The following is a 24646-nucleotide window of genomic DNA, read 5'->3' as shown; positions in this document are numbered from 1 at the left end:
CCGTCCCCAGTCCCCGTACGAAGATTCTCAACGTACGCTCCACCTCCATTTATAATACGTACAACATCCATATTCATGTAATCCCTCCAATATCGTACCGTCGTCGATGCGTCGCTTTATGTAAAATGCAATGTCGTTGTCCCAGTTGACCCGGTTGACAATTCCAAGAAACCCAAAAGTGCAAAGAAACCAACACCGCTACTCTAAATCGTCTCTCTATGATCTCTCTATGCTCTATTTCTTTCCTCCCCTTTGAGGACTCTCTGCGAATCGAATACCCCGTGGCTTTGCGACAGGTGGCGGCACACGCGGCGTATCATCATCTTCGCTATCACTGTCATCTTCCGCACCCTCATCACCAAATCCCAATGCAGCCTCTCTCCGTCGCTTCTCCGCTGCTGTTTCAACCTCGGGGTCGTCCAGATCCGGCTCGGCTTGTCTTGCTCTACCTCTTTGCGCAGGAGTGACATCGTCGATGCCTTTTAGAGCCTTCTCTCTTCTCCTGCGCTCTGGAGCGGTTTCGCCCGTATTAGTCGATGGAGACGCCGGTTGCTTGCCGGGCGAAGTTTGCTTTTTGTATTTGGTTGGAGCTCTTCTTCGTACGGCGCGTTCGTCATCGCTGTCGCTTGATTGCTCCATGATCGGCGCTCCCCGCTGACGTGCCATTTCTGCGCCTAGAGCTGTTGCAGTGCGGGTGCCGGAAGCTGCTTGGTGACCTACGGCCTTAAGCAACCTACTGCTGCCAGGACTATCGGTACTAGCGTCTTTCTTGGCTGCAAGTTTCATCGCGGGGTCTGCATTGCTATTTTCAACAATCTCACTTCGAGCCTGTGGGTCTAGAGCTTGGATTTCCTTCAGGAAATCCTCTTTGGTTAGACGGCGGCCAGCGCCACCGATCATAAACCTAATACGCCGGTCGTCGTCTTGGTCATCTTCACCGTCGTCTTCACCTCGTTTCTTGCCCGTCCATGTGCTCATCCTTGAAATGCCTTGACGAACTACACCTGGCGTCGCAGTATTTGAAGTCGATGCCCCAACGTTGGCATTGGAAGGTTTGCTACTGAAACCAGTCCAAGTTCCCATACGCTGAATGCCTTGCCGTGTAGCACTTGGCTCGCCTTCTCGCGGGGGCTTCGCACCTGCGGGAATATCATATTTCTTTACAACTTCTCCGTCTTCATCTTCAACGATAATCTACAGGAAAGAGTCAGTGGCCACCCAATAAATGCGCTACAGGTAACTCACAGTATTACCAAATTGATAAGCTAGAGCCGGCCCACGCGTCTTGTGGTGCTCCTTCTTAGTCTTTTGGGGATTCTCATGGATTTCTCCACCTGCCTCGTCCTTGTGCATCCAGACACCTAGCTTCTTCCGGAGGTTCTTGACCCCGTGTGCTGGATAATCTTTATCTCCGAAAGGTTCCCTTTCGACCTGTTTGATTTTTCGACGGGTCCTCGATGGACTGAGTTCGGTACTTAGGACGTCCCCGTCTTCATTTTCAATAATTACATCATCCCCTTCTTGGTAAACCTCTGTTGCTTCCGGGTGTCGCTCTGCATCCGATCGATGTTGGTCTCGCTTCTCATCGTCTTCATGCCGGTGCAAGATTTCGTGCATCTCAGGGTCATCCTGCACCTCTCCAAGCTCGCCCTCGTTCTTCTCGTCATCATCGTTTGCCTCCGCTGGGGATTCTCCGGGTGTCAAAGTATCTGAAACACTTACATTTTCACTCTGACTCCGGCGCTGAGGATAAATTGCAGACTCGCTGACAGGACCTCCAGGACCGTGACCATCGTCCCACTTTTTCTTGCGTCGGCGTGGGATGATTGACGACGCCCGACTTCCGTTATGACTCGGGTTGTCTTCTTCCTTCTGACGGCGAAGAAAGTTTCCTGGCATGCCAATAGGAGGAAGAGACCCAGGAGGCAAGTCTAGTGGCTCTCCATCTGTCTCTGATGCGACAGATTTCGCCTGTGACCTTGATGTGGACGAGATACGCGGAAGTCGATTCATCCAATTCGGGCCGTCCGGGCCAGCTGTTGTATATGACATTGTTAAGTGAAGTGTGTTGATATGCTTACCAAGCGTGAAAACTGCAATTGATGAGCCGTGGACAAGGATTGATGATATGACGAGGAAAGTTGTGATAGGCCAGATAAGCGCAACAATGATGTAGTTTTTCGCCTCTGGGTCAGTATACGTTGCCAAAGGTGTGGTTGATCCTCCCTCCAGTTCAGCTCTGGCAAGAATAGCAACAAAAATAGCTCCGACTCCGATGGGGCCAAAATGACCCGCAAACAAAGCCTCTCGCCATGTTTTGATATCAGGTATCAAAGGTTTCAGTGCCATCATGACAGGGATCCGGCGGAAGAAAATGACGAAAAGAGCAATGACAACCAACCTCCACGGCGTAAGACCAATAGCGGCGTTGTTGTATTGTTCCCAGGGGATGATTGTGCCAAGGTAGACAAAATATGCCAGATTGAGCAACAGATCAATGACGTTGGAGACGTGAGATTCTTCTGTCTTTTGTGTAAACCATCCATCATTAGAGAATCCGACACCTGCAGCGAAACCGACGAGTAGATCATCAACACCTAGGATACTTCCAGACCCAGCGCAGAACAGGGCGAGGACGAAGTAGAAGACGAGAAAGCTTTCCCGGTCCACGAGATCGTGCTTTTCTGCTAGTTTAATGCCATGTCTGCCAATGTATCCAACCATGAAACCATAAAAGGCCCCAAAAACACATTCATACAGAATTGTAATTGCGAACCAATGAAGGGAAACGGCATTGGGTTCATGTCTGTACTCAATAATATACAGAGCAAGATAGATGAATGGAAATGCCATGCCGTCGTTACAGCCGGACTCGGCAGAAAGGACATCTCTCAAATGTTTCGGCACTCTTTTGGCGAACTTGCCTTTACCAACAACGGAACTGGCGAGGACAGGATCTGTAGCAGTAACACAGGCCGCGCAACACAAACTCTCTAGCCAGTTCAGCGTAGGTATCATCCACCAAATGAACAAACTTGTAACCAGCCATCCAAATGTCATGACTGGTATTAGCAGGAACACCACACTGCGCCAGTGCTTTTCCATATAATACTTTGGTAATTCTACACCGACGGCAAAACATTGCACAACGAGCACGATGCGGGAGAATTCAAGTGTTATTTGGTCCGTGTTACCCCATGTGTCTGGATCGATCAGATTCGCCGCGTGAGGCCCGAAAATGACCCCACAAATGGTGGCTACGGTTGCTTCGCCAATGTACAATCGCTCCTTGATGAATGAGGAGCACAGCATGAACAAGGAGGTGAAGCCACCGAGGATGATATAGACCAGATGCGGCCGATTGATCGAGAGGTGCTCCCACGCCATCTTGATTGCGATTCGATTGAAGACTCGGCTTTGAAGCTTGTCGTCAAAATTTATACTGTTTGTAATCGAGGAGTTTCAGGCCAGCATAGGTGTGTAATTTGTAGAGTTTTCGCAAGAGGATTCTCGGTGATCGTCTGTGGGAGGTAGGTAGGGGTCGATGTCGCGATTTTTGTTGGATTGATTATCTGACAGGTCTTCCAGTGACTGGCCGATTCGCAGAGCTGCCACGCAGCAGGAGCGTTCAACGGAACAAGTATCCAGGACAACTAGCAATTGAGATGCCTGAAGTTGAAGCAACGGTTTGTGGTGAAGTCGCGGGGGGCGTGAAATCTTTTCTAAAGTGTTTCCTTCCTTTTTTTTTGTGCACCTTCCTGTGTTCAGGTACCCGTGCCTTTGCCCTTCCTGATCCCCCAGTCGGTCGATTCTGTCAAGAGTATTGGATGCGCTCGAAGCATTCAGACTGTTGGTGCGCCCAGTCGCCGCTCCGTCAGTATATGTACAGTTATTTGTTCCTTCTCCCGGATGGTACCACTGGTCCGGTTACTGCGCGCGCACGGTCAGTGATTGTCAAGTCCCGCGAAGGTCGTATTTGGTGGAGGTGAAGATGGAGGTGGAGGTAGAAATGGCGATGCGATTCGGAATAAATAATATGGGAAAGGCGGGTGGTGATGTGATTTGATTGAGGATTGAAGATGCCAAGTCGGCTAAGAACTTTTGGCTGGTGCCGTCCTTTTTTCAACCAGCCGAGTGGGCTAAGCTTGCACTTTATACTCGTGAGGACGAGTCGCAAAGATAAAAGTAAATAGCCAAGAATGCCCAGACCGAGGAGGAGTGAAGAAGAGAAGTTCGGTGGGAGAGAAAGACTCGGTCGAATCGGGTCTGTCGGCTTGGCTGGTCTGGGCAAGACAAGGGACCGCGATCCTGGTGATCTAGATTCTAAGGTGTTGCTTCCCTTCCCTACGAGTACCCTGCAATCTCCATCATACTATATTCAGCTGCCAACAACCAAAAAAAGGAATCAAATAGCTATCCCAATCACCCCTGGGATATGTCTGATAGCTCTGAATAGTGTCACAATTGCTTTTTCTGGTTCCATGTCCACTTTATGCTCTAGCTACAACAACATTGGACCCCACGAGTCAGAGGAGCTACGCGTGGGCGATACGTCATGGCTATTGGACATTGGATGAAAGGAACTTTTCTGCCAAGCCATCCAAGGCCCAAAGCAGCATACCGAAGTGGGGGGCTCTTGTCTGGGCGGTGAGGGTGAGGAAGGAGCGACCGTGCGCCAAACATGTGGAGGGGAGGTTTGGAGGCCCTCTTTGCGATCTTGGGTCGTACTCGGTCTGGTCTGGACATGGAATGGCGTGGCATCATACCATATGCCACGCCATGCCATGACTTTACCTTATCGACCATGAAATTGATTACCTGGTGGTTGCTTGACATGTAGTAAGTAGTTTCCCGCATTTACAATCACAACTGAAAACTAATGTGGCCTCAGAACGCCGTCGAATAAAATGCAATGCAACAAGACCCCATTACCAGGCGTGTGGCAAATCGTCCCGAAGCTGCCATTGGAAGACCGAGACAAAACTGGCTGTACCGAATCTTAGAGGGCAGTTCGTCCTCAAGAGGCGTCTAATGAACTTGTCCGAGTCCGACCTGCCAAGGCCCTTCAATTTATTGAACGCGAAGCTTACTACTTCTGCGCCTTCCAACAAGATGATACTTCGCGAGAGCTTCAGGCTTTCGCAAGTCTATAGCTTGGACGCATGCAATGTTGCAATCGTCTCACAGCGAGCCGTTTGTGCTTCGATCCTTGGTAGCCATAGGAGCGCTGGATAATCAAGATGTCACATGCCGCTGTGAAACCAGAGCTCCCTGGTTAATAGTCTGCTCATAGCAAACCAACATCGACAATTTGCCTTGGCTACCTACGACAAGGCTATTATCGGGATGCGGCGGATGACACCAGATCTCGACAAAATTGCTCATCTCCGGAAGACGTTGATAGCATGCTTGCTAGTCAATTGCATCGAGTCATATTTACAGGATCCTAATACAGCATATCTGCATGCTCAAGTAGGTTACGACATTCTCCATGGATGGACTGAAAACTCTCCTCACAAGGCAACTGGGCTAGGTTCACTGAATAGCAGCATTATCGAGGATGATAGATAGAGCGAATTCGTGCGCCAGGGTTCGTCCACGGCGTTATGACAATAGCGGACTCCAAACCAACCCAAACGCCAGGGCCACAGATGCAAAGATATAGAACAATGTGGGAAATTGAAAGGCAACTTAAGCGATATCAGTTCAGACGGCGTGAGGGTACCTCAGTAGTGCAAAATATGCCCTTATCGTTCTCGAGCATTGACGAAGCAACCACCAGGAGCTTTTCCTACGGCGAACTTTCCATCTTGTGGGATAGACGTTCACTCGCATCGTCTCGATCAAAAGCGAATCTGGTCACGCATATACGGCAGACAGTCGAGAGGAATCGTTAGATCCATGTCATATTCCTGAATTGCTTCTAGGAGATCACAATGGGTATATTCAGGATAATAGGCGGTGGTGCAAAGCTTTCGACCCTATTTTTGATAGTTCTCTAGCTTCTCTAGACACAGAAACCTCCATGGGCGCAGCACTACTTCCAATCCACGCCTTAGAAGCTGAAATTTCACTTGCGGGGACATATTTCAGAGGAATATTCCTTCGACAAGTATGTCCCCGATTTCAGAGAGATCGTCGAACTCTCTCGATTTGTCGTTCAAACATCCGCCCAAAAATCGCCGAAACTCGAGCCTATTTTCAATCTCGACATTGGGATTGAAACGGGTCTCTATTCTACCGCACTATACTGCCGCGACAAAGACATCCGCCACAGAGCACTCCACATCCTATGTTCACAAGCATACCGCGACGCCACCAACAACATATGTCTCATGATCGCCCGAACTAGCTTTATTGTCAACCTCGAAGAAAATGGCAGGCAAGAAGACGGCAGTATCCTCGAAGAAGCACGGTACCGCAGAAAATGGCTGCTACCCGTTGGCCTGAGGCCAACGGGTAAACCACCATTTCAAGGAGTCGCGAAATCTGACAGTAATGTGTGCACGACGAGTCGGATACCCATTAGGGGAACTCTATTCAGAGATGCGAATGGAGATTGAGGACTTGGACACAGGCTGAGCTGGAGAGCATAGCTATCAGTACCAACTCCGAGCATCCACTTGGACAGGATGAACTCAAGCCCCAGCCAACGACGCTGCGGAAACCGGGCTGTGTGAAGTGGGCGGAAATACAAGCTAAGCTGCTACGAATCGTCAGAGATACCCACCTAATTAAGCATCTAATAGATCTGTTCACATCCATTTTCCTCATATATATCAAAGAAAATACTACTATCTTCAAAGCCATCTATCTCTATCTCTTTCCTTCACAAACCCATCATTACTAGTGCAAAGCATTTCCCATTGATTCCTCCATTTCCCCAGAAACGCATAATCACTTAACTAGTACAATGCCTCCCATCCATATCTCTCACTCATCTCTCCCATTTACGTGATGCCTAAATCTCACCTACACTTAAAGCTCATACTAGCCCTACCACCCCACCTCTAGCTCCGTGCTACTCCAGAGGGCTACTCTAAATCAAATGTACCGAAGAGCGTATAGTACGATGCCCTGCCCTGGTCTCAATATTTCGGCTGGGTCAAGTAGTACGCTGTACGAGTAGTGTTGCGAGAAAACCCCATAAAATAGGTATCATAAGCTCTTTCCTTAGCTATAACTAAACGCTGCTGTCAATTATTCAAGCTGTTCTTTCCCCCACATTTTGCGGCTGGTGAATGATGGATGATCCCCTCCGCCGCTAAGGTCCTATTAATAGAGTAAGTACTTATTAGGCTTCCCATCTACTAAATCAGTACCGCGCGCGCGTTTAACAAATCTTCTTTACAAGTACGGGCCTCTCCTTCGACTTGTACTCGGCTAGTATTTGTAGTACAGGTTCTGCTAAAGGAGAGTTCCTAGGTAGATAGGTAGATAGTTTCGGAGGTAAGCTCATAAAAGATCTAGCTAGATTTTAGTAATAAGGAATGTTTATATTGCGGGTCGCTCGTATAGATAATAGTTTGGCTTAGAAGTAGTAGTAGAAGTTCTAGACTCTAGAAGAGTTTGAACAGGATCTGAAATCCGGCTTGTGATAAACGTTATTTCTGCTCCGAGGCTCACCTCACTTACTACTTGTTGTGCCGGAATAGACATTCAGTGAGTGGTATCAGGGACGGCAAATTATATCGTGTCGTGTATTTTGGTAGTATTAGAGAGCAACCCCAATGCATGCTCCTTCTTTATGCGCCAACTCCGTGGTATATACTCTGAATCTTCGCCTCCATCGCTGCTTCCCAATGGTATCATTAATGCCGCCAATGACGTCCCTATGCTTATATACACAATGCTCTTCAATGATGCACCGTAACCGCCCATTAATTAATCAGGCGTCCCTAAATCGCCGATGCAATAATTCATTTCATATGATGCTTGTAATGCTCATCCGTTCGTTCCTCTGATCTCGTTCTGGACCTGTAGAACCGCTACCAGGAGGACCGCCATACCTAGGAGGCAAGGGATGCCCATAGCCGCCCTGCTCCCTCGCCAGAACACCAACCAGATACTCGACTCTCTCCCACCCACCCCAATCTCGTGCCTCTACATCCGTCAAGATCGTCGTTCCCTCCTCCCTACCACCGCTCATCAGCGTGGCACTTGGTCCAACCGCACCACTATTCGCCGTGATATTCATCCCCGTCTCACTACCAGCCCACACCCAGCTATTCTCCGTGCTCGCTTGCAGGTCGCCGGAGACATACGCCAGTATCTCTTCGTCCATCTCTGGCTCGCCGCGGTATCCTCGACTGCCTGCCATCCCGCCCGCACGCCGCTTCTCAATGAGCACTCCGAGGAAGAAGGCTACGTTGCGTCCACATGCGACGTTGACGTCTCGGAGTGTGGCGACGTTAGCTGATGCGCGGATGCAGGTGAGAGCTGCGTCGAAGTGACCGCCGAAAAGGAGGAATAATGTACAGCGCCATATATGCGTACATGTCATCGCGTTGGCCGTCGGGCCAAAAGGGGGGTTTGCGGGATGCAAAGACGCTGATGAAGCCGTGGCCCGCGCGAACAGGTTTGCGGAGTCCAAAGATGTTCTGATGCACTGCTCTATTGCATTTGCACGGATCTCAGGTGGGCAGGAAGTTGTAAGGTTATGGCGATGAAGGACAAGGCGTGCGTTCATGAGGTGGCAGATTGGCGCAAGCATACGAGGGTTCAGCGGCTGGGTTGCAGTAAGCTGGCAGGCTGGTGGAAAGGAAGACATGCAAGAGGAGAAGTGCGTATCGAAGGTTGCGAGGGTTGAGGAAGAGATGACGGGTGATTTTAACGTCTTGATGAGTTGGGACACCGCACGTACGACGTGGATAATGGGAAGAATGAAATTGGTGAGAGGAGAAACACCATTTGGGACTAGCATACCAGCATCGTGGATATAGTGATCGTCGATAGCTGCTGGAAGACTGACGTCGCAGTCTGCATCTTCGATCAGGAGAGGCCGGCCAAGCTCAAGGGACATGTGCCGGTCCCAAACATAGATTCCCCACCAAACTCTTCTCCGCATTTCTCCTTCGATCATAGGCCATGGACCAGTTTCAGAGTGAAGACCAATATCTTGAGATATCCGGACAGCTGATGCAAGCCATGTCCAAGCTGCCGACTTGAGATTCAACTCAGTAAGGAAAATGCTCGTCAATATTGCTCCTCGCGCATGGTCAATGACAAATTCGTCATTCCACAAGTCGGTCAACATGTGCGATATCTCGATAAACTCTTTCCCTTTTTGCGGACGACGTATGCTCGGATCTGAACTGAAGAGCACCCCAACTGCCAAGACAGAGAAGAAAAGGGAAGCCCATACTGGCGGCACACCATGCAGACTCCCAGCTTTATATACAGCCTCATATTCTTGCTCGAAGGTTGGCCAATGTAGAATAGGAATGATCATATGCATGGATGCATAATACGAACCGAGGATGTGGTCTGCCATGAGTTTCGGTGGTAGGTCCGGACGAGGGTGATTGAAAGGTCCTTGTGATCCGATTTGACGGTAAGGCGCAGGTGGCTTGAAAATCCCTCGGCCAAAATTCCGAATATTCGATCGAACTCGCGCAAGGTCATGGGGTGGCGGCGGCCGTTGCTTCCTCTTTGGGTGGGAACCGATTTCAGGTAATTGCAAAGTGGCTTGCGCTGGGCCCTCATTATCTGTATCCATTTGACTATCTCTCATGTTCAACATGGACCGCAGTTGAGAGTTCTCTCTCTTGACTTGTGAGATTTGCTTTTCCAGATCTTGCACTTGCTTGATAGATGACATCCGTCGATTGGTCTCTTTGGTGAACTGGCATTTTACATTCCGACTCGAGCATTCAGAGCAGCTCGTTGTTTCTGTCGCATCGCATTTCACCTTGCGTTCGCGGCAAGCATCACAGCTCGGATCTTTCCTCCTCTGTCGATAGGCCCTTTTCTGCGCCTGCAAATTTGCAGACGACATTTGTGACCCAGAGGGACCAGGAGTACCACTCGAGGATCTCGTAGAAGCAGCCATTGAGTCCATTCCTGGTGGTCCTGGAGAAGTTGCTCCCGAGCTGTAGGGGTTTTGAAATCCGCTGTGAATTAATGGTAAATTGGCGTGTTGAGGATGTTGGCCGCTCATCGGTCTAGTTGAGGCGCCCATAAGGCCTCCTTCGTATACTCCTTGATTTCGAGGCGATGCTGCGGAGGAGACAGAGGAAGAGTCGTAAGACGACGTAGAAGGTATCGGAGACCTGGAATACGTATTATGTGATGATCCCGCCATCTTGAAGACCTGAAATCTACAATTTTATTCAAATGATAGCAACCGGTGTAGATGGACTAAAGCACAATTGTTCGTACGGGCTCGATCGGAGGAGGTGAACTTAAGGCAAACGTTTGGAGGCCAGCCTCATTGCACAAGATGTTGCTGAACCGTTAGATCCTCCGGGAAGGGAACAAACCTCACCGCAAGTGTCCGATGGGGTATTGTTTAAATGGCCGTTGACAACGTAACAATCAACAGCGATTGTTCCAGTCAGAAGACTACTTGGCCTCAGGAAGTGGTTTCTGGTATCTTTCTCGCCGGGCTGCAGTTTGGTGGGACGTCAGGGCTGCAGGCCTTCAGTGCGTCCGGGCTAGATATATTGTACCCCACCTGACACCAATAGCCAAAGGCACCAAGTGTCGGCAGCTAATCCGTACCAGAGGGGCTTCAACCTATGATAGGACAGTCATCAGCTAGGTGTGTGGCGAACAATGAAGAATATATGTGTGTAGTAGAGAAAGTCATGGTGTTGCAGTGCCAGTAATGGAAAAGAAAACTGCCGACAATGGAGAGGATGGATATGTGAAGAGAGCGATATTCCCAGGCGTGGGTCGTTCCGAGAAGGAGGGTATATGGCGGAAGCACAAGCATTAGGTTGCCCCCTTTAAGGCTGATTAGGAAATCTGGAGTAATAATAATCCAAGTCTTATTTGAAGCAAAAATTCGCAGAGCCCTGGCCAGCTTGCCTTGCTACCTGGACATCCCTGCTGCTCCGTTAAAGTAGCGATGGAGATGACTGAACCTTGCATCCATCATCCCCAGAACCTTGGATATCGGCAGGGGAGGGGAAGGGGATGGGCATGGAAGTGGGTACTCCGAGTATGAAGTGGGGGGGATGAGTGATACGAATGCGCCAAAACACCCAGGGGAAAAGAGGGGGAGGGAGACTCCCCGAATCAGGGCCGCGGCGCACAAAAAGACCTAGAGAGTGTCCCTTCAAAGTACTGTAGCAAGTGTGAACCACAGCTTGTAGGTTGCAACAGGTAGACATTACTGTCATAAATTTACTCGTACAACTCAACGGGAGGAATATGATGTGCATTGCTGATGGTGCGCTTCAGGAACTCGTGCAGGCTTCTCGGTAGATGAGCCGCTCCAGTGGGGGCGTCAATCAAGTAAATTGACAAACATACCGGGGAAGATGTTTCACAGTTTCAATGGGCATCCAGTGGTTACTAAGAACCTCTCGGGATGTGGCGTGACTGGGCGTTCCTGTAACGTTCTTTGCATACAGAGTACGTAGCCTGGACTTCAGTCTCCTTTCGGAACACTCTGCCGAAAGGTTCGGCCCGCTGATAGGTCCACGCTCGGGAGTAAGGAAGAGGAAGAGGCCCTGGTTCCAGAGGGTCTTTATGGAAGACACGAGGGCTAGAAGAATATGAAGTACCAAGTATATGGCGGTTTCTCAAGACGTCTTCTTTCCCGATTTCGTTGTAACGTCTCGACTGTACTTCAGGATATGCAACGGCACGTGTAGAAGGCTGTATGGTTATCCTCACTTTTGTGGCAGTAGTGGATAGATATATCTTCGCACAGTGCTACACGGCGCCGTCTTGACTATAGGTAGCCTTCCGGGAAGGAGATTTAATAGGCGAAACTGCTCTCAATCCTGGTTTGCAGGAGCGCGGATGCTAGGACAGGGTATATGGTGATCGGATAAGAGGTGGTACTTGCAACCCTTGCTATATGAAGCTCTTTACTCCGGACAGCGGGTTGTTTGTGGTGTCACCAGGGGACTTCGGAAAATGTCTCGACAGCGTGTTTTGGCCAAGATAAGCAGCGCCAGACAGTCAGACGGTGCATGCTAAATGTATGCGAGGCTGGTGTAAAGGATGTTTGCGTATTTGGCAAGTCCATGACAATGAAGTTTCTGTTCTACTAACATATAAATATGAGTACCGGCATGACTTCGAAAAAGCGCCGTAACACTCAACCAGCTTTCACACCGTCAAATCAACTAGGTGACAAGAACTTCTGCGGGATTTATAAGAGCCACGTGCCCAATAACGCAGTGCATTTGGCGTTTCATGTCTTAAGTCTCTGCATTTAGCCTTTTTGCTCTGCGGGCGGCGGAGATCCAGGCTGGAAGGTTCCGAGAAGTCCACCCGGTCTACTAGGGCTAGACACGATGAGATGGCGACAAGGAAGAGAATCCTTGAGTACGTGGACGCCGGCAGTATTTAGGCATGCGGTTGCATGGTTCAGGCTGGTCTATCCATCCTGTGGGGTGGCGTCGGTTAAGATGTGGACGTGGCCTGGGCTTATGACCGCCGTCAAAAGAAAGTAAGAAAGTCCGGGCTAGTGCTAGTTATTATCAAGTGTTTTATGGACATATCGATGCTATTAAGCTACTAACCTTGTAGGGTTAAAACTGATGCCAGAAGTTCCGATTAACGGTACGGTAGAGGTACAGTAGTACTGTAACCGCCTGTGGAACGTCAAGCTTGAGACGCCGCACGCGTGGACCAACACGTAAATTAGGTATATATGCAAACTTGTACAGTACCGGCGTCAAGGAAGAAGGGGTAACAGCCATTGGTGTACCCTATATTCGTGCAGCGGTCGAAACATCTTACGGATCTAGTTACCTCGGTTCCAAAGTTCCATAGTCCCATAGTTCCTTCCGGCTGCCGCGACGACCTATATTCAAAGCAGCGGCCTCGGAATCCTAGTGGTAAAACCCGAGTGTACTGATATTATTAGAAGTATATATGTGTTTCTGTAGGCTTAAAGGACTGGTGAAAGTTTGGTTTTGCCGCAGACTGGATACGAGTAAGGAGAGCACAAGACAAAACTTGTTTGCTTCAAGAATATGCCGAGATTGCATTCACCGGTATGGCCCTTGAATATTAAACATATATGTCCTCTAGTTTCAAATTTCAAAGCTTACACAGAGCGCGGAAATTCGTATCAATCTACGTCCTATATTTCAATGTCTATGCAACTATGCAACCTCCGAATGCTTGTGTCTAGAGCTTTTGTACTATTGTTCTGTGAGGACAAATTGAAGTTATTGATGGCTCAAAAAGGCTGGCTGAGGAAATACCGAGAATATCCCACTCCAGTAGTCTTAACTCTCAAGATCATTTAACCTTTATATATATATAGATCTTGAGGATCTTCCGTAGCACTATAATAAGGTTTGAGGTGTTGTGGAGACACCCGCTTTGTCCGAGCTTTAATCTGATAAGCACTCGAGTACATACATACAGTAAGTACGCTTTAAAATGCCCTGGGCACCAATGAGCTGGAGGGCGCTAGTTGTGGCGGGGGGTGTTCAAACTTTTGACACTCCACTGTATGTAAAGTTACTAAAGATCCCACAACCATATGGCATAACTTCTAGACCCTCTATGCCAAGCTCCATGCGTATCTGCGAATGGTTTCAAGTATTAAGCGTATTCGGATATAGCTTATAGTGGACAAGCATTGACAGTTACCATTTCCAGCAATCAAAAGACGGGAAACAGAGCTTCAAGCACTGCCGACGCTGGAAAGCTCCGTACTCCATACGATAGAGTATCCACAACGAGGTCCAGTACGCACCCTGGTTCCTACGGAGCGTACTCCGTATATCAATCAAGTTGGGAACTATGGAAGACTAGTTAGGCCTAATGGGTACGGTGACAGCATTCTAAGTTTCCCATATCGGCCCCTCTTCCCGAATTGAGGCTGCCACTGTCAATCTTCCCAGCGGGAAAATTGTCCTTGACACGGCTGAAGATTTACAAAAGGCCCGTAGACTTCCCACCGTTACAAAAGGCGGTTAGGATGCTTTGGCAGTAAGGGTGATGCCGGACTAGGAAATTTATATATACTTCGCATAAGACTTGCAGAAGCTTCTTTCATGTCAGATCCTGGTTTCCGGGAACGGCTCAGCCTGCCGGTAATTTAGACTGCTACCGTACGGAGTACCGAGCAGGCAGGTGTACCCAAGATCTGAAAATCTGACACTCGGCGGCCAAATTTCCTTTGCGGGAAATTTAACGTCGATCCCAGAAAGAGATCGGGCTAGAAAAGTGATACAGATCCATGGGATTACCAGAAACTTGGTCTCCACTTCCCGTCGATTAAATACGCGATGTGGAAGAAAGATTATGGAATGGATGTTCTGCAATTCTGAAACGAGATGACAGTTCCGGAGGTTCGTCAAGAATTGGCATGGCCGGCCATGCCGTCCAAGCCTCCAAGGGACCCCGAATGCTAATGTCGCAAGCTCGCAATATTCCGTCCTCGGTATACGGAGGACACTCCGTAAGCACAGCAAACATGCTCCGTACCTGCGAAGCCGATGATCCCTTCTGAAGCTTCTTTTTCGTACTTATTTCTTCCTCTCGGACATCAGATCTGATACTTCGTACTTCGTACTGTGCCACTGCCACTGCCCCTTGATGGTTTGGCCGCATACCTGCATTGCCGCATCAAGCGCTCCCCTAATCCCGAATAGTTGGCGTCCAGGTGTCCAGGTGTCCATGTCCATGTCCATGTCTGTGCAGGGAAGAATGAGCCCCTGTACTGTATATCTTGACCAGGATGAAGACGAAATTCTCCTCCCCAAGATTCGCTGCTCTAAGGTCGAGTTTAGGGCCCGAGGTAACTCTCATGATTTGCGACTTCGACTTCGGCAATTGTTCTATACCTTCTTGAAGATTGCTCGCAAGCTTCGCCTGAAACACATATCTCTTGCGATGGCGCGCTTGTCTGGCTATGATGAACATATCGGAATGGCAAGGGATGCGACAAAAACCTATACGCAGCTTCTAGACTTCCACGACGGCTTAAGCTCAAACACTAAACCATTAGGTACTACCGTACCTACCCCATCTGTACGAACTCTATTTGCCACTCCAAGTCTCCAAGAGGTTGTATTTTCCCTTACTCCGTAGCTTACTATATGATTATGTGGGTTCCCTTAAGTCGACTTACACTAGCCAAATCAGGAAGGGATTATGCATTGTGCAAAGCACGGATATGCTGACTTGCCAGGTACCTGGCGAGGCCAGCCTATACGCATCCATAGAAACTAAGATAATAACATATACATTTCTGCCATTTCTATTGCAAATAATTGATTGATTCTACGCATTTGGAATCATCAATTTGTAACGCTAAAAGCTTACTATCTGACTTACATTAATACCTGCTGGGATAAGTAAAGAGAAATGTTATATAAACCGACGCATATTAAAAGTTGGGAATAGTTACAGATACGCGACGCGACATGACGTGACATGACATGACACGTGTAAAAGCGACTTGAATTGGCTATTTGCTTCGGTGGGGCCCTAAGTCACTTCCGGCGTCGAACTAGTGCGTGCATTTACGTATGCATTTTATACTTTATCGGGTTCTTCCCCATTGGACCCGATTGGGTTGGTGTAAGTCGACTTAAGGGAATAAGGGAAACCCCCGATTTTGATTTCCATTCGGCACCCGCCGTGGTCCTACATATTTCCAAGCTCACCGCCCTGAAAACCATCAAATTCTGCCATCTGAAAAAAATGTCTGCGATAAAATAATCCTCACTTGTCAACTGCCCCGCCTGGGTGTGGATGCTAGCAATTGGACTTAGTTGTCGTGTCTGCTGCAAAACAATTCTCTTTCTGTTGTTTCATAATCACTACTCTTTCTTTTGATTCCTAGAAATCTCAATTTCCTTGTTCCCAAGACGTCAATTAATTCACATAAGACCAAAAGCCCAGTCAGGCAGGTCTTGGAGACGGCTGTATATACTTGCATACAATCCCGTTCTGTCGCTACTTCTACCGTTTACACTCCCTTATTACGGAAATTCCTAGTCGTTGCAGAAATCGATTCGATCCATAACAAGCACCACCTCTAAAATGTGCAAGTGCGAAGCAAGAACCCACCAGTTCCTCCTGGAACTCCCGAAATGTGAGCACCATCTGCATATCGAGGGCTCACTATCGCCGTCTCTCCTGTTCCGGTTGGCGAAAACGAACAACATTGCTCTCCCCAGCACAGAGAAAGACGAGTCCTTTGCGTCCCCTGAGGCACTAGAGGCTAGGTACGAGCGCTTCGTATCCCTCAACGACTTCCTCGACTACTACTTCATTGCTATGTCCGTTCTGATCACCTCTTCCGACTTCGAATCTCTAGCATACGAATACTTTACACGGGCACACAAGGATGGGGTCCACCATGCAGAGATATTCTTCGATCCACAAGCGCATACATCTCGGGGGGTAGCATACAGTACAGTTGTGGGCGGATTGGTAGCTGGGCAAGAGCGGGCTGAGAGGGACTATGGATTGACGTCCAAGTTGATCTTATGTTTCTTGAGAAACCTCCCGGTTGAGAGCGCGGATTCCACATACAAAGAAGCCCACGCTCTCGGGCACTTCTCAAATGGAACAGTAGCCGGTATTGGATTGGATAGCAGCGAGGTGGGATTCCCCCCGGAGCTTTTCAGAGAGGTGTATGAGTCTGCGGCTGCGGCTGGTATCCGGAGAACGGCTCATGCTGGGGAGGAGGGCGATCATACGTACGTTTCCCGGGCGTTGGATATTTGCAAGACGGAGCGGATCGATCATGGGATTCGGTTGGTGGATGATGAGGCGCTTTTGAAGAGGGTTGCGAACGACAAGACGTTGGTTACGCTATGCCCGCTAAGCAATGTACGACTGAGATGTGTAACCAAGGTTGCTGAACTGCCGGTTCGGAAGTTTCTTGACGAGGGGGTTAGATTCAGCATCAACAGTGATGATCCGGCGTACTTTGGTGGATATATATTGGACAATTATTGCGCTGTTCAGGAGTCATTCAACCTTAGCCTGAAGGATTGGAAGTTCATTGCTGAAGGTTCTATCGAGGGAAGTTGGTGTAACGAAGGGAGAAAGAAGGTTCTCTTGGAGAAAGTCGAGGCCTGGGCGCTGGCATGGAAGGAAATGTCTTAGGTCCGTCAATAGTGACATTTGCTTGTCATATCACCCAATATATAATGCTCTGTCTGTTCGTGTTTCCTTTCAGTTCACATCATGTGGATTTGAATATCGCACACCAGCAACTACGTACGTCAAAACAAAAAGACTTACCTGACGATAAATCTCACTCCCTAGTTTTGTTACTGATTCAGACCGTTTAGTGAAGTCCTGGTAAAGAATCATTGCCCGTATTGATACGCCTGGGATTGATTAGCTTAGAAACAGCCTTAACAATGGAGCCCGTTTCCAATGTATCTTATTGTCTTGCTTTGTACCAATTGTTCAACGTCATATTATCATTCCCTTCAACTACTGTTTCAAGATGGTTAAAAATGAGCATCCACCTTTTCTTCCTAGCTTGCTGTCCTGCCCCCGCACCCCACACCCACACCCATTTCCACTTGCATTGATAGACATTCATTCCCCCCTCTTGCGAGCAAAGAGTACATCTTTCATATGTTCGTGGTCGCAATAATACTTAGCAGCAGGATCCGATCCCGTGAGCCGTGGGTACCAGTGGTGGAATATCAATCACTTCTATAGGCCGGACCGGGTCGCTACGCTCGATGACCTCTACGCTGCATTTTCTTGGGGTTGTAAGCTAGTCGATAGGGCGATGTTAGAGTAGGTGGAGATGCTTGCAATATTAAGTACTGATTTGTCGATGACGGTTGAGAATGAGTAGGACAGGGAGGGACGTGGAGAAACTTTCTTGGCGTTTGCGAGTCTTTCGGTGAGAAAGATATCCAAAGCTTTCGAAACGATGCTAGGGTCCTGGCGAAAATAGGTAGGCATAGAAAGAACTTATATTTCGTGCGGTCTGGGGAGGGAAGGGGGTTGACATATTAGGAATATGTCGCGGTTGGAAACCAAAGTTCGGAGGACTCGTACATGTGTTGTGCGACCCTGGTACATTAGATATGGATTGGCTCGATATGTAAGAAGCGCTAGAAGTTGGAAATCTGGATGTATAACATACAATATGAAACCCGGGCATGAGTGACAAGATTATTCGACGTTGGTAATAGCAACGGCTGGAAAGTTATAATGAAGCTAGTCTGGTCTCGGTTCCCTCCCCTTTCCCCCTTTCCATTTTCGTTTAACGCCCGACTCGAAGGATTTTGTCTACGCCTACCTGGATCATCAAGTTACAGTTCATTTCACGAATTGTACTTTTTGTCTCACTCATATTTCATGCTACGTTCCCTAATTCCACCTCGAGCAGTGCGGATTCCCGCACCAGCTTGCAATTGTAAGCACTGTTCGCTTATATTCGAGTGGTGCCACGAAACGAAACAAAATAACGCCGCATGGACTGTGGGCTGTACCCGTACCCGAGAGGAGCCGGATGTGACGAAGATGGAAATATGCGAGTTTTTATGGGCGGCTTTTAGAGGGAGGCTGGATGTGTGACTGTCACAGCACTCTGCAGGCGGAACCTGCAACGAGCTTTCAAATGACAGGATGACTCAAATGCTAGTATGAATAGAAAAGTTGAAGGATGTAGAGGCGTCAAAATGTATTTTCAAACAGCTTTTAAATTCTACTTCCGCACAGACTTGAATGCATGGTTGAAAGTTTGTCAAGTCCCCTCAAAGAATACTAACTCTATTCCGTAGGTAACCTTTTTCAATACCACCACCTAAGGATCGTACTTAGCCATCTCAAGACAAGGAACCTGCGGTAATTCATGTTCCACCGAATACCAAAAAGCCTCGGTCTTTGGATCATCCATCGCATTACCGCGCAACATCTTCTCCTCAAACTCCTGCCTACTCTTCCCCGCATAATGATGCAAAGCAATCCTGTTTCTCGTGATCGGAGACCTGTATGCCAGATCTGTGACCGGATCCATATATTCCCCAACAGTGTTTACACCGTCAGACAATTCCCACACGTGCTGTCCCTTTGGAGCCACCGCCTTGCTCATACGCACAATCGATTTCACATGTCTATTATGCGAGTCATGGCCATCATTATCGACATCATCCCAAGTGCAGTTCACGAAAGCCTTGCGACTAGATTCCGGACGGGTTTTCAGACCCGAAGAAGTGTGCATTCTCCAATTCATCGCCAGGGCACCGATATCCTCATGTTTTTCAAATTCGTGCAACAGGTCTTGAAGCGTCTCGTTTCCGGCTGTCATTTCGATAAACTCATCGGCATCTATGAAAGCCATCCATGTGTGCTTGCTTCCATGATTCTTGAAGCAGCGATCGTATATCTCAAATTGTTCTGATTGACCCACGGCGCGGTCAAATGGTGATTGGGACTCGAATGTGATGTATTGCTCGGGGATGCCATAGTCTGTGAGCGCCGTGGAGAGAGGCTTTTCGGATCTATCGTCCATGATGTAGAAGCGTTGAATGTCAATGTGATGGTAATGGTGGATGAAAAACTCGGGCAGGTCGATGGCTTGATCTTTGACGGCTACGCAAAAGGCGACATAATCGGCGGGAGGGACCGGCTTGTCGAGAGCTGTTGCTTCATCCGCTTCTACGTTTTGTTCTTCATCTGCTTTCTGCGGATACGTCACATTCTCTGCTTGTGCTTTTTTCGAGTCTGGCTTTTTTGTTGGCACTTGCTCCTTGGTTTCCTTCTGTTTTCCTTTGTGGTTTTCGTGGTTTGATTTGTCATCAGTTGGAGTTTCCGATTTGTTCTCTTCAAGTTGACCCCCTTTCGACTCTTCGCCTGTGTCAATGTCGGGCCCCTTTTCTTTTGGTGCTTTATTGGGTCGCTCGGATGTGGCGTTCTCGTACTTGGGCTTGTCCTCGTCTATTTCTTCTTTAATATTTTCGTTTTCAGATGTTGCCTTACTTGGCTTCACGTCCCCATCTGTGGTTGCCGCTTGAGATTTCGCTTTTTGGAATTTATTGTCCTCAAGCTCATCTCCCTTGGGCTTCTCTTCATGTAGATTAGATTCCTTCAATTTTTCTGCTTCCTCTTCCTCTTCTAGCTTCTTGCTCTTCGCTTCCTCTTCCTCTTCCAGCTTCTTGCTCTTCGCTTCCTCTTCCTCTTCTAGCTTCTTCCTCTTCGCTTCCGCTTCCGCTCTCAACTTTTCGGTTTCCTCCAGAGTCAGACGGCCAGGAATGGCGTCAAGAGGCGAATCCCATTTCGTCCCGAGTACGGGATTTGGGTCCTCGATTCGAACCTGATCATCCAAATGGGAGTCGTATACATTCTTCGGCGGCACAGAGACGGCTTTCGGGGCTTGATTTGCGGTTTCAAACTCGAGCGGTAACTCCTTTTGGATTTCTTGGATTTGGTCTGTTGTCAGAGGCTGTTTGTCGAATGCGACAAAGTAGAGTCCCATAAAGACGAACGTCCCCACCCATATAAGTCGCCAATTCAGAGACTGGATTCTGTTTAAAAGTGTCCGCATGGCTTCGTGGCTTGCTGTTATTTCCATGTAAAGGAATTAATGTAATATTTCAGGAGACGTGGACACTCTGGATTTCGCACTAGTCTCACCCCTTACTTGAGAGGCTGAGAGTGTTGGAATGCTGGCTCTTTTAATTAGGAAAGTGATCAGTCAACATTTTCGACCGAGACAGTATTGACTATTTTGAATTATTGATTAACTTGCGGTTTTCTGAATGTCTTGAAGCTAGGTTTCTAAAAAAAATTCCATAATCTTAATTATATACTTTTTCTTTCGATCGCTTTGAGGCTAATTAACGACCGAGTAGACTACTAAGATGATCTAATTCTCCTCAGTCTACAAGTATAGTTATATGTTATAGATCTCTCGTTATTTCAAAATATATAGCACAAGTTTCTCCCTCCTTTAATTTCCTTGATCGGTTCTTCCCATATACTTTCTTTCACCACAAATCATCTCGAATGGCAATTACGACCGCTCCTACTGCCATCTTTACAATCAAATTCTACAATCACAACAAAGCATATCTTCAAACCAAGGAAGCCTAGTTCCTCACCGCACACCTTTTGGTTCGTCTAAGCCAACCCGATTTCTTGACGTCCAACATGATTTCTAGGTCGTAACAAAAGTAAGGCAGATGCCACCCGAAAGTCCTTGGGAGGCTCCCTGGCTGCTATACGGCCAAAGCCAGCATCGAACTTGTACCACCTAGTGGTTTGCGGAGCGACGAAGCCCGAAAGGGATGGCTTCATATCCGCCAATTTCATGGCGTTTTGTTACTACCTAAGCCAAAAAGGTGCTGGAGGCACTTTTTTGAATTGCTTGAATATCGACAAGGTTTTTGGCGCACTCAGCAACCTTACACCGAGCGTCGACACTATCAATTTTGGTTATGCTGGCGTGATCGCACCCAGCACCAAACCACTCCTCACGTATTCACGTTTTCAACATAGTCATCGGCAACAATGGTGGCGCGATGTCAGACCCCATGACTTGAAGAAAGAGGTGATGACTTGGATTCAAGAAACGGCTCAGAAGGCCAAGCCTGGCGATTCAGTCAATATCATTCTCGAGAGCCACGGTACCGAGTTCAGGGGAGTTCAACTGGGTTCTTATTGGTTGAGTGCCTTGGAATTTTGCGCAGGAAGTGGGCGCTTTTGCTAAAGGTGTGCAAGTAAATGTCATTTCTGGGACATGTTACAGTGGGATATTCAAGGACACCATACAAGCATCCAACCAATCCGATCGCTATATCTCCGTGGCATGCGGTGCAAAGGAGGTAAAATTACGGAACTCCACGCACTATAAGTAATCGCTGCTGTGGTGGAAGTTATGAACTTGCTTGGATCCAGTCATTTGCGAAGTTACGAATTTTCTCAGGGCCACCAACTTCACAAGGACGGCTACCCAACAACGCCTAGGAACATGAAAGGTTCATTGCGGATAATATCCATCGAATATTTCCGCTAACAGCAGGGCCGCAAAACCCAGGCTTCGCCAACAGCCCCGACCTTCTAGAGACCTATTTGGAACACCTAGTCATTCGTGATAAAGTGGACATCTTGGTTGATCCACAAATCACGTCGAGTCGACATCGAATTGAGTGGCCGTGTGAGAATCCGGACTTTCTCCGTATAATTCAAACCGTCAAAACACATACCATCAACCCAAATCCCATGGCCAAACAAAATGCCATCAATTTGTTGGACAAAGAATGTGCAAAATGCGACAGGGATGCAGGCGTGCTATACGATATGGCCATCTTTGATCGATATCGAACCACAAGCAATAAACACATAGCAGACGTGCTAACGAACCTCTATTATCGAAACCGGGTCCAGTACGCTATTATGGACATGTTCCTAATGCATGTCCATCGAGGCTTTCTCAAGCTAGATAGCTGAAAGAAAGATATCAAGTTGAGAGTGTCCACAGAGGGTACCTCCAGGGTCATGTAGCTGTCAATCACTTTCGAAGTCTTGGTGAAGCAAGACGGTTCCATGACGACCCTTCAACTTCAAGAACGGTCCGCTACCTAAACCGTGCAGCGCGCCCATCTTAACTTCTAGCTTGATATTCCTTAACCAATAGTATGGCGATCCAGCCTTCCTGCAAGCAATAGCTAAGCCTTTGACTAACTCACAACGTCGAGATTATATAATAAAAAGCTTGACCTCGCTTTCCCGGCGCACAACAGCTACCAAAAAGCCACTATGATGTAGAGGCTTCGCTCGTAGGATTTGTCGTACTGTACTAGGTGCCATTGGTACAGTATAAGGACGCCGAAGGAGCATCAAGTAGATAAGAGGGTTGCCGACGGTCATGTGATGAGGATAAGGATGTGGGTTTGAAACAACCCCCCCCCCCCCCCCCTGCCGTTTCTAGTGCGTCTCCAACGCGGACTAGTCCTTTGAGATGCAGCGGGGAGTCCAGGGGCGTTACTTGCATTTCTGTCAAGTCTGACAGTCCCGCTGTTTCGACCCCATAAATATATATTCCGCACCACTTATAGACCTTGGATTTGACTACAGTATTACCTCCGTGCAGGACGAGTTCTGAGCTTGACATTGTTACCGAAGATTGGTTTTGCTTTATCCTTCTTATCTTTATCTTATGGATGTAGGATCTTTGCTAGGATGATAGCGAGTCAGACCTATAGAATTTCTGATTATTGATCTCAAGTAGTAGATTTGTCGTAGGACTATTAGACTTAATACAAGTATGTGACCTTTTACTCGAGCTTTCAAGAACTTATTCTGGGCGTAAGATACGGGAGATTATCCTACATTTATTTTGCAGTGAACTGAATTCAATCCACGTACCACCGACGTCCCCTCATTCGATCAGTACTTCGGTTTACTCCGTGATATACTCTAGGTCAGGAACCCGAAGTCCTGGCTGATGGGAAACTAATGTACCTTCAGATATAGTGCGTACAGTAGTCCAACTGTCTCGAGTCGACGGTCAGATGTAGAGGGTTGTATTTGTTCAAGTGAATATTCGGGCCGTAGAATGATTGGTTGATATCACGGTGCGAGCCTTTACCTTTTAGGTAGTAGTGTATGCAGGACGCGCGGGACGTTTATCATGGGCACGATTGCACGAGATACCTGCCCTCGCTGCCCTCCGAGCCTCCGTACGTCTTCTACTAAGGGGAATTACTATGTGACCGGCCTTATAATTTATTTGTAGTCGCGAGATGGTGCTTATGGTGTGCTTATGGTTCTTCTGGTGCTTCTGGTACGAGTTGGTATGAATGGTAATGAATGGTATGAATGAATGGTATGAAAGAGTTACGTACCTCCGTACATACAATACCTGGGGTAAATAGGACAGGTCCATGCCTCAGATCTCAGGCAGAAGATGAGGGCTCTTGGCACGAGTGGTATCAATGGTAGGAAAGACTTACGTATGTATAATACCTGGGGTAAATAGGACAGTTTCATGCCTCAGATCTCAGGCAGAAGATGAGGGGGTGCGGTGGATTCCCAGGTCCCAGTGACTTCGCGTGCCACAATCACCTGCCCCATATGGTCGCCCCTATCCCGGGCCGTGCCCTTATCTTGCGGGGGTCCCCTCCTGCGGCCTAGGCTCGCCAATAGTGCCAAGGGGACGTGAGATTGCGACAGGGAACGACAGGGAACGACAGGGATGCGCATCGAGAACGGAAGGTCATAACATTGGCGGCAGAAGCTTAGATTGTTGATTCGCCCGGGGTCGCCGCGAACGGCTGTTCATGTCACACCACACGCGAATCGCAGCCTACAACTATTATTGGACATGGAAGAAGCTTAGCCTACCTAGGAACTTCTAGAAGCCAAGTCATGGGGAGACCTTATCTTGGGAATCCATACTAAGCTGGATGCATCCTAATCGGCTGTATTATATGAGATCGTCCTCGCGCATATCATCTTGGTATTCCTCTTCTCATACCTTCTCATCCATTGCACAGGGAAACGCGACATCGTCCGTCGA

The 24646-nt window shown here is 48.1% G+C and overlaps 4 protein-coding genes across 4 annotated transcripts; 1 reads left to right on the top strand and 3 right to left on the bottom strand.

Annotated features, from left to right (window-relative positions):
• Window positions 1-234: 234 nt before the first annotated feature.
• Window positions 235-3387, bottom strand: SOD22 (Na(+)/H(+) antiporter; the record flags this gene model as incomplete). The annotated part of the gene is made up of 2 exons (XM_031146709.1): window positions 235-1194; window positions 1246-3387. 2 exons carry the CDS (start codon window positions 3385-3387, stop codon window positions 235-237), a joined length of 3102 nt encoding a protein of 1033 aa, XP_031008661.1.
• Window positions 3388-7924: 4537 nt separating this feature from the next.
• LHYA1_G001728 (putative transcriptional regulatory protein) lies at window positions 7925-10303 on the bottom strand (the record flags this gene model as incomplete). The annotated part of the gene is made up of 1 exon (XM_031146708.1): window positions 7925-10303. One exon carries the CDS (start codon window positions 10301-10303, stop codon window positions 7925-7927), a length of 2379 nt encoding a protein of 792 aa, XP_031008660.1.
• Window positions 10304-16188: 5885 nt separating this feature from the next.
• Window positions 16189-17262, top strand: aah1 (Adenine deaminase; the record flags this gene model as incomplete). The annotated part of the gene is made up of 1 exon (XM_031146707.1): window positions 16189-17262. One exon carries the CDS (start codon window positions 16189-16191, stop codon window positions 17260-17262), a length of 1074 nt encoding a protein of 357 aa, XP_031008675.1.
• A 1669-nt stretch (window positions 17263-18931) lies between these two features.
• On the bottom strand, window positions 18932-20602 carry LHYA1_G001726 (uncharacterized protein; the record flags this gene model as incomplete). The annotated part of the gene is made up of 2 exons (XM_031146706.1): window positions 18932-20064; window positions 20107-20602. 2 exons carry the CDS (start codon window positions 20600-20602, stop codon window positions 18932-18934), a joined length of 1629 nt encoding a protein of 542 aa, XP_031008674.1.
• Window positions 20603-24646: the final 4044 nt, after the last annotated feature.

The sequence above is a fragment of the Lachnellula hyalina genome (genome assembly GCF_007821495.1).
Source record: "Lachnellula hyalina strain CBS 185.66 chromosome Unknown contig00013, whole genome shotgun sequence".
NCBI lineage: Eukaryota > Fungi > Ascomycota > Leotiomycetes > Helotiales > Lachnaceae > Lachnellula > Lachnellula hyalina.
Note: the sequence above shows the minus strand (reverse complement) of the source record. Positions and strands in the feature narration are given on the sequence as shown.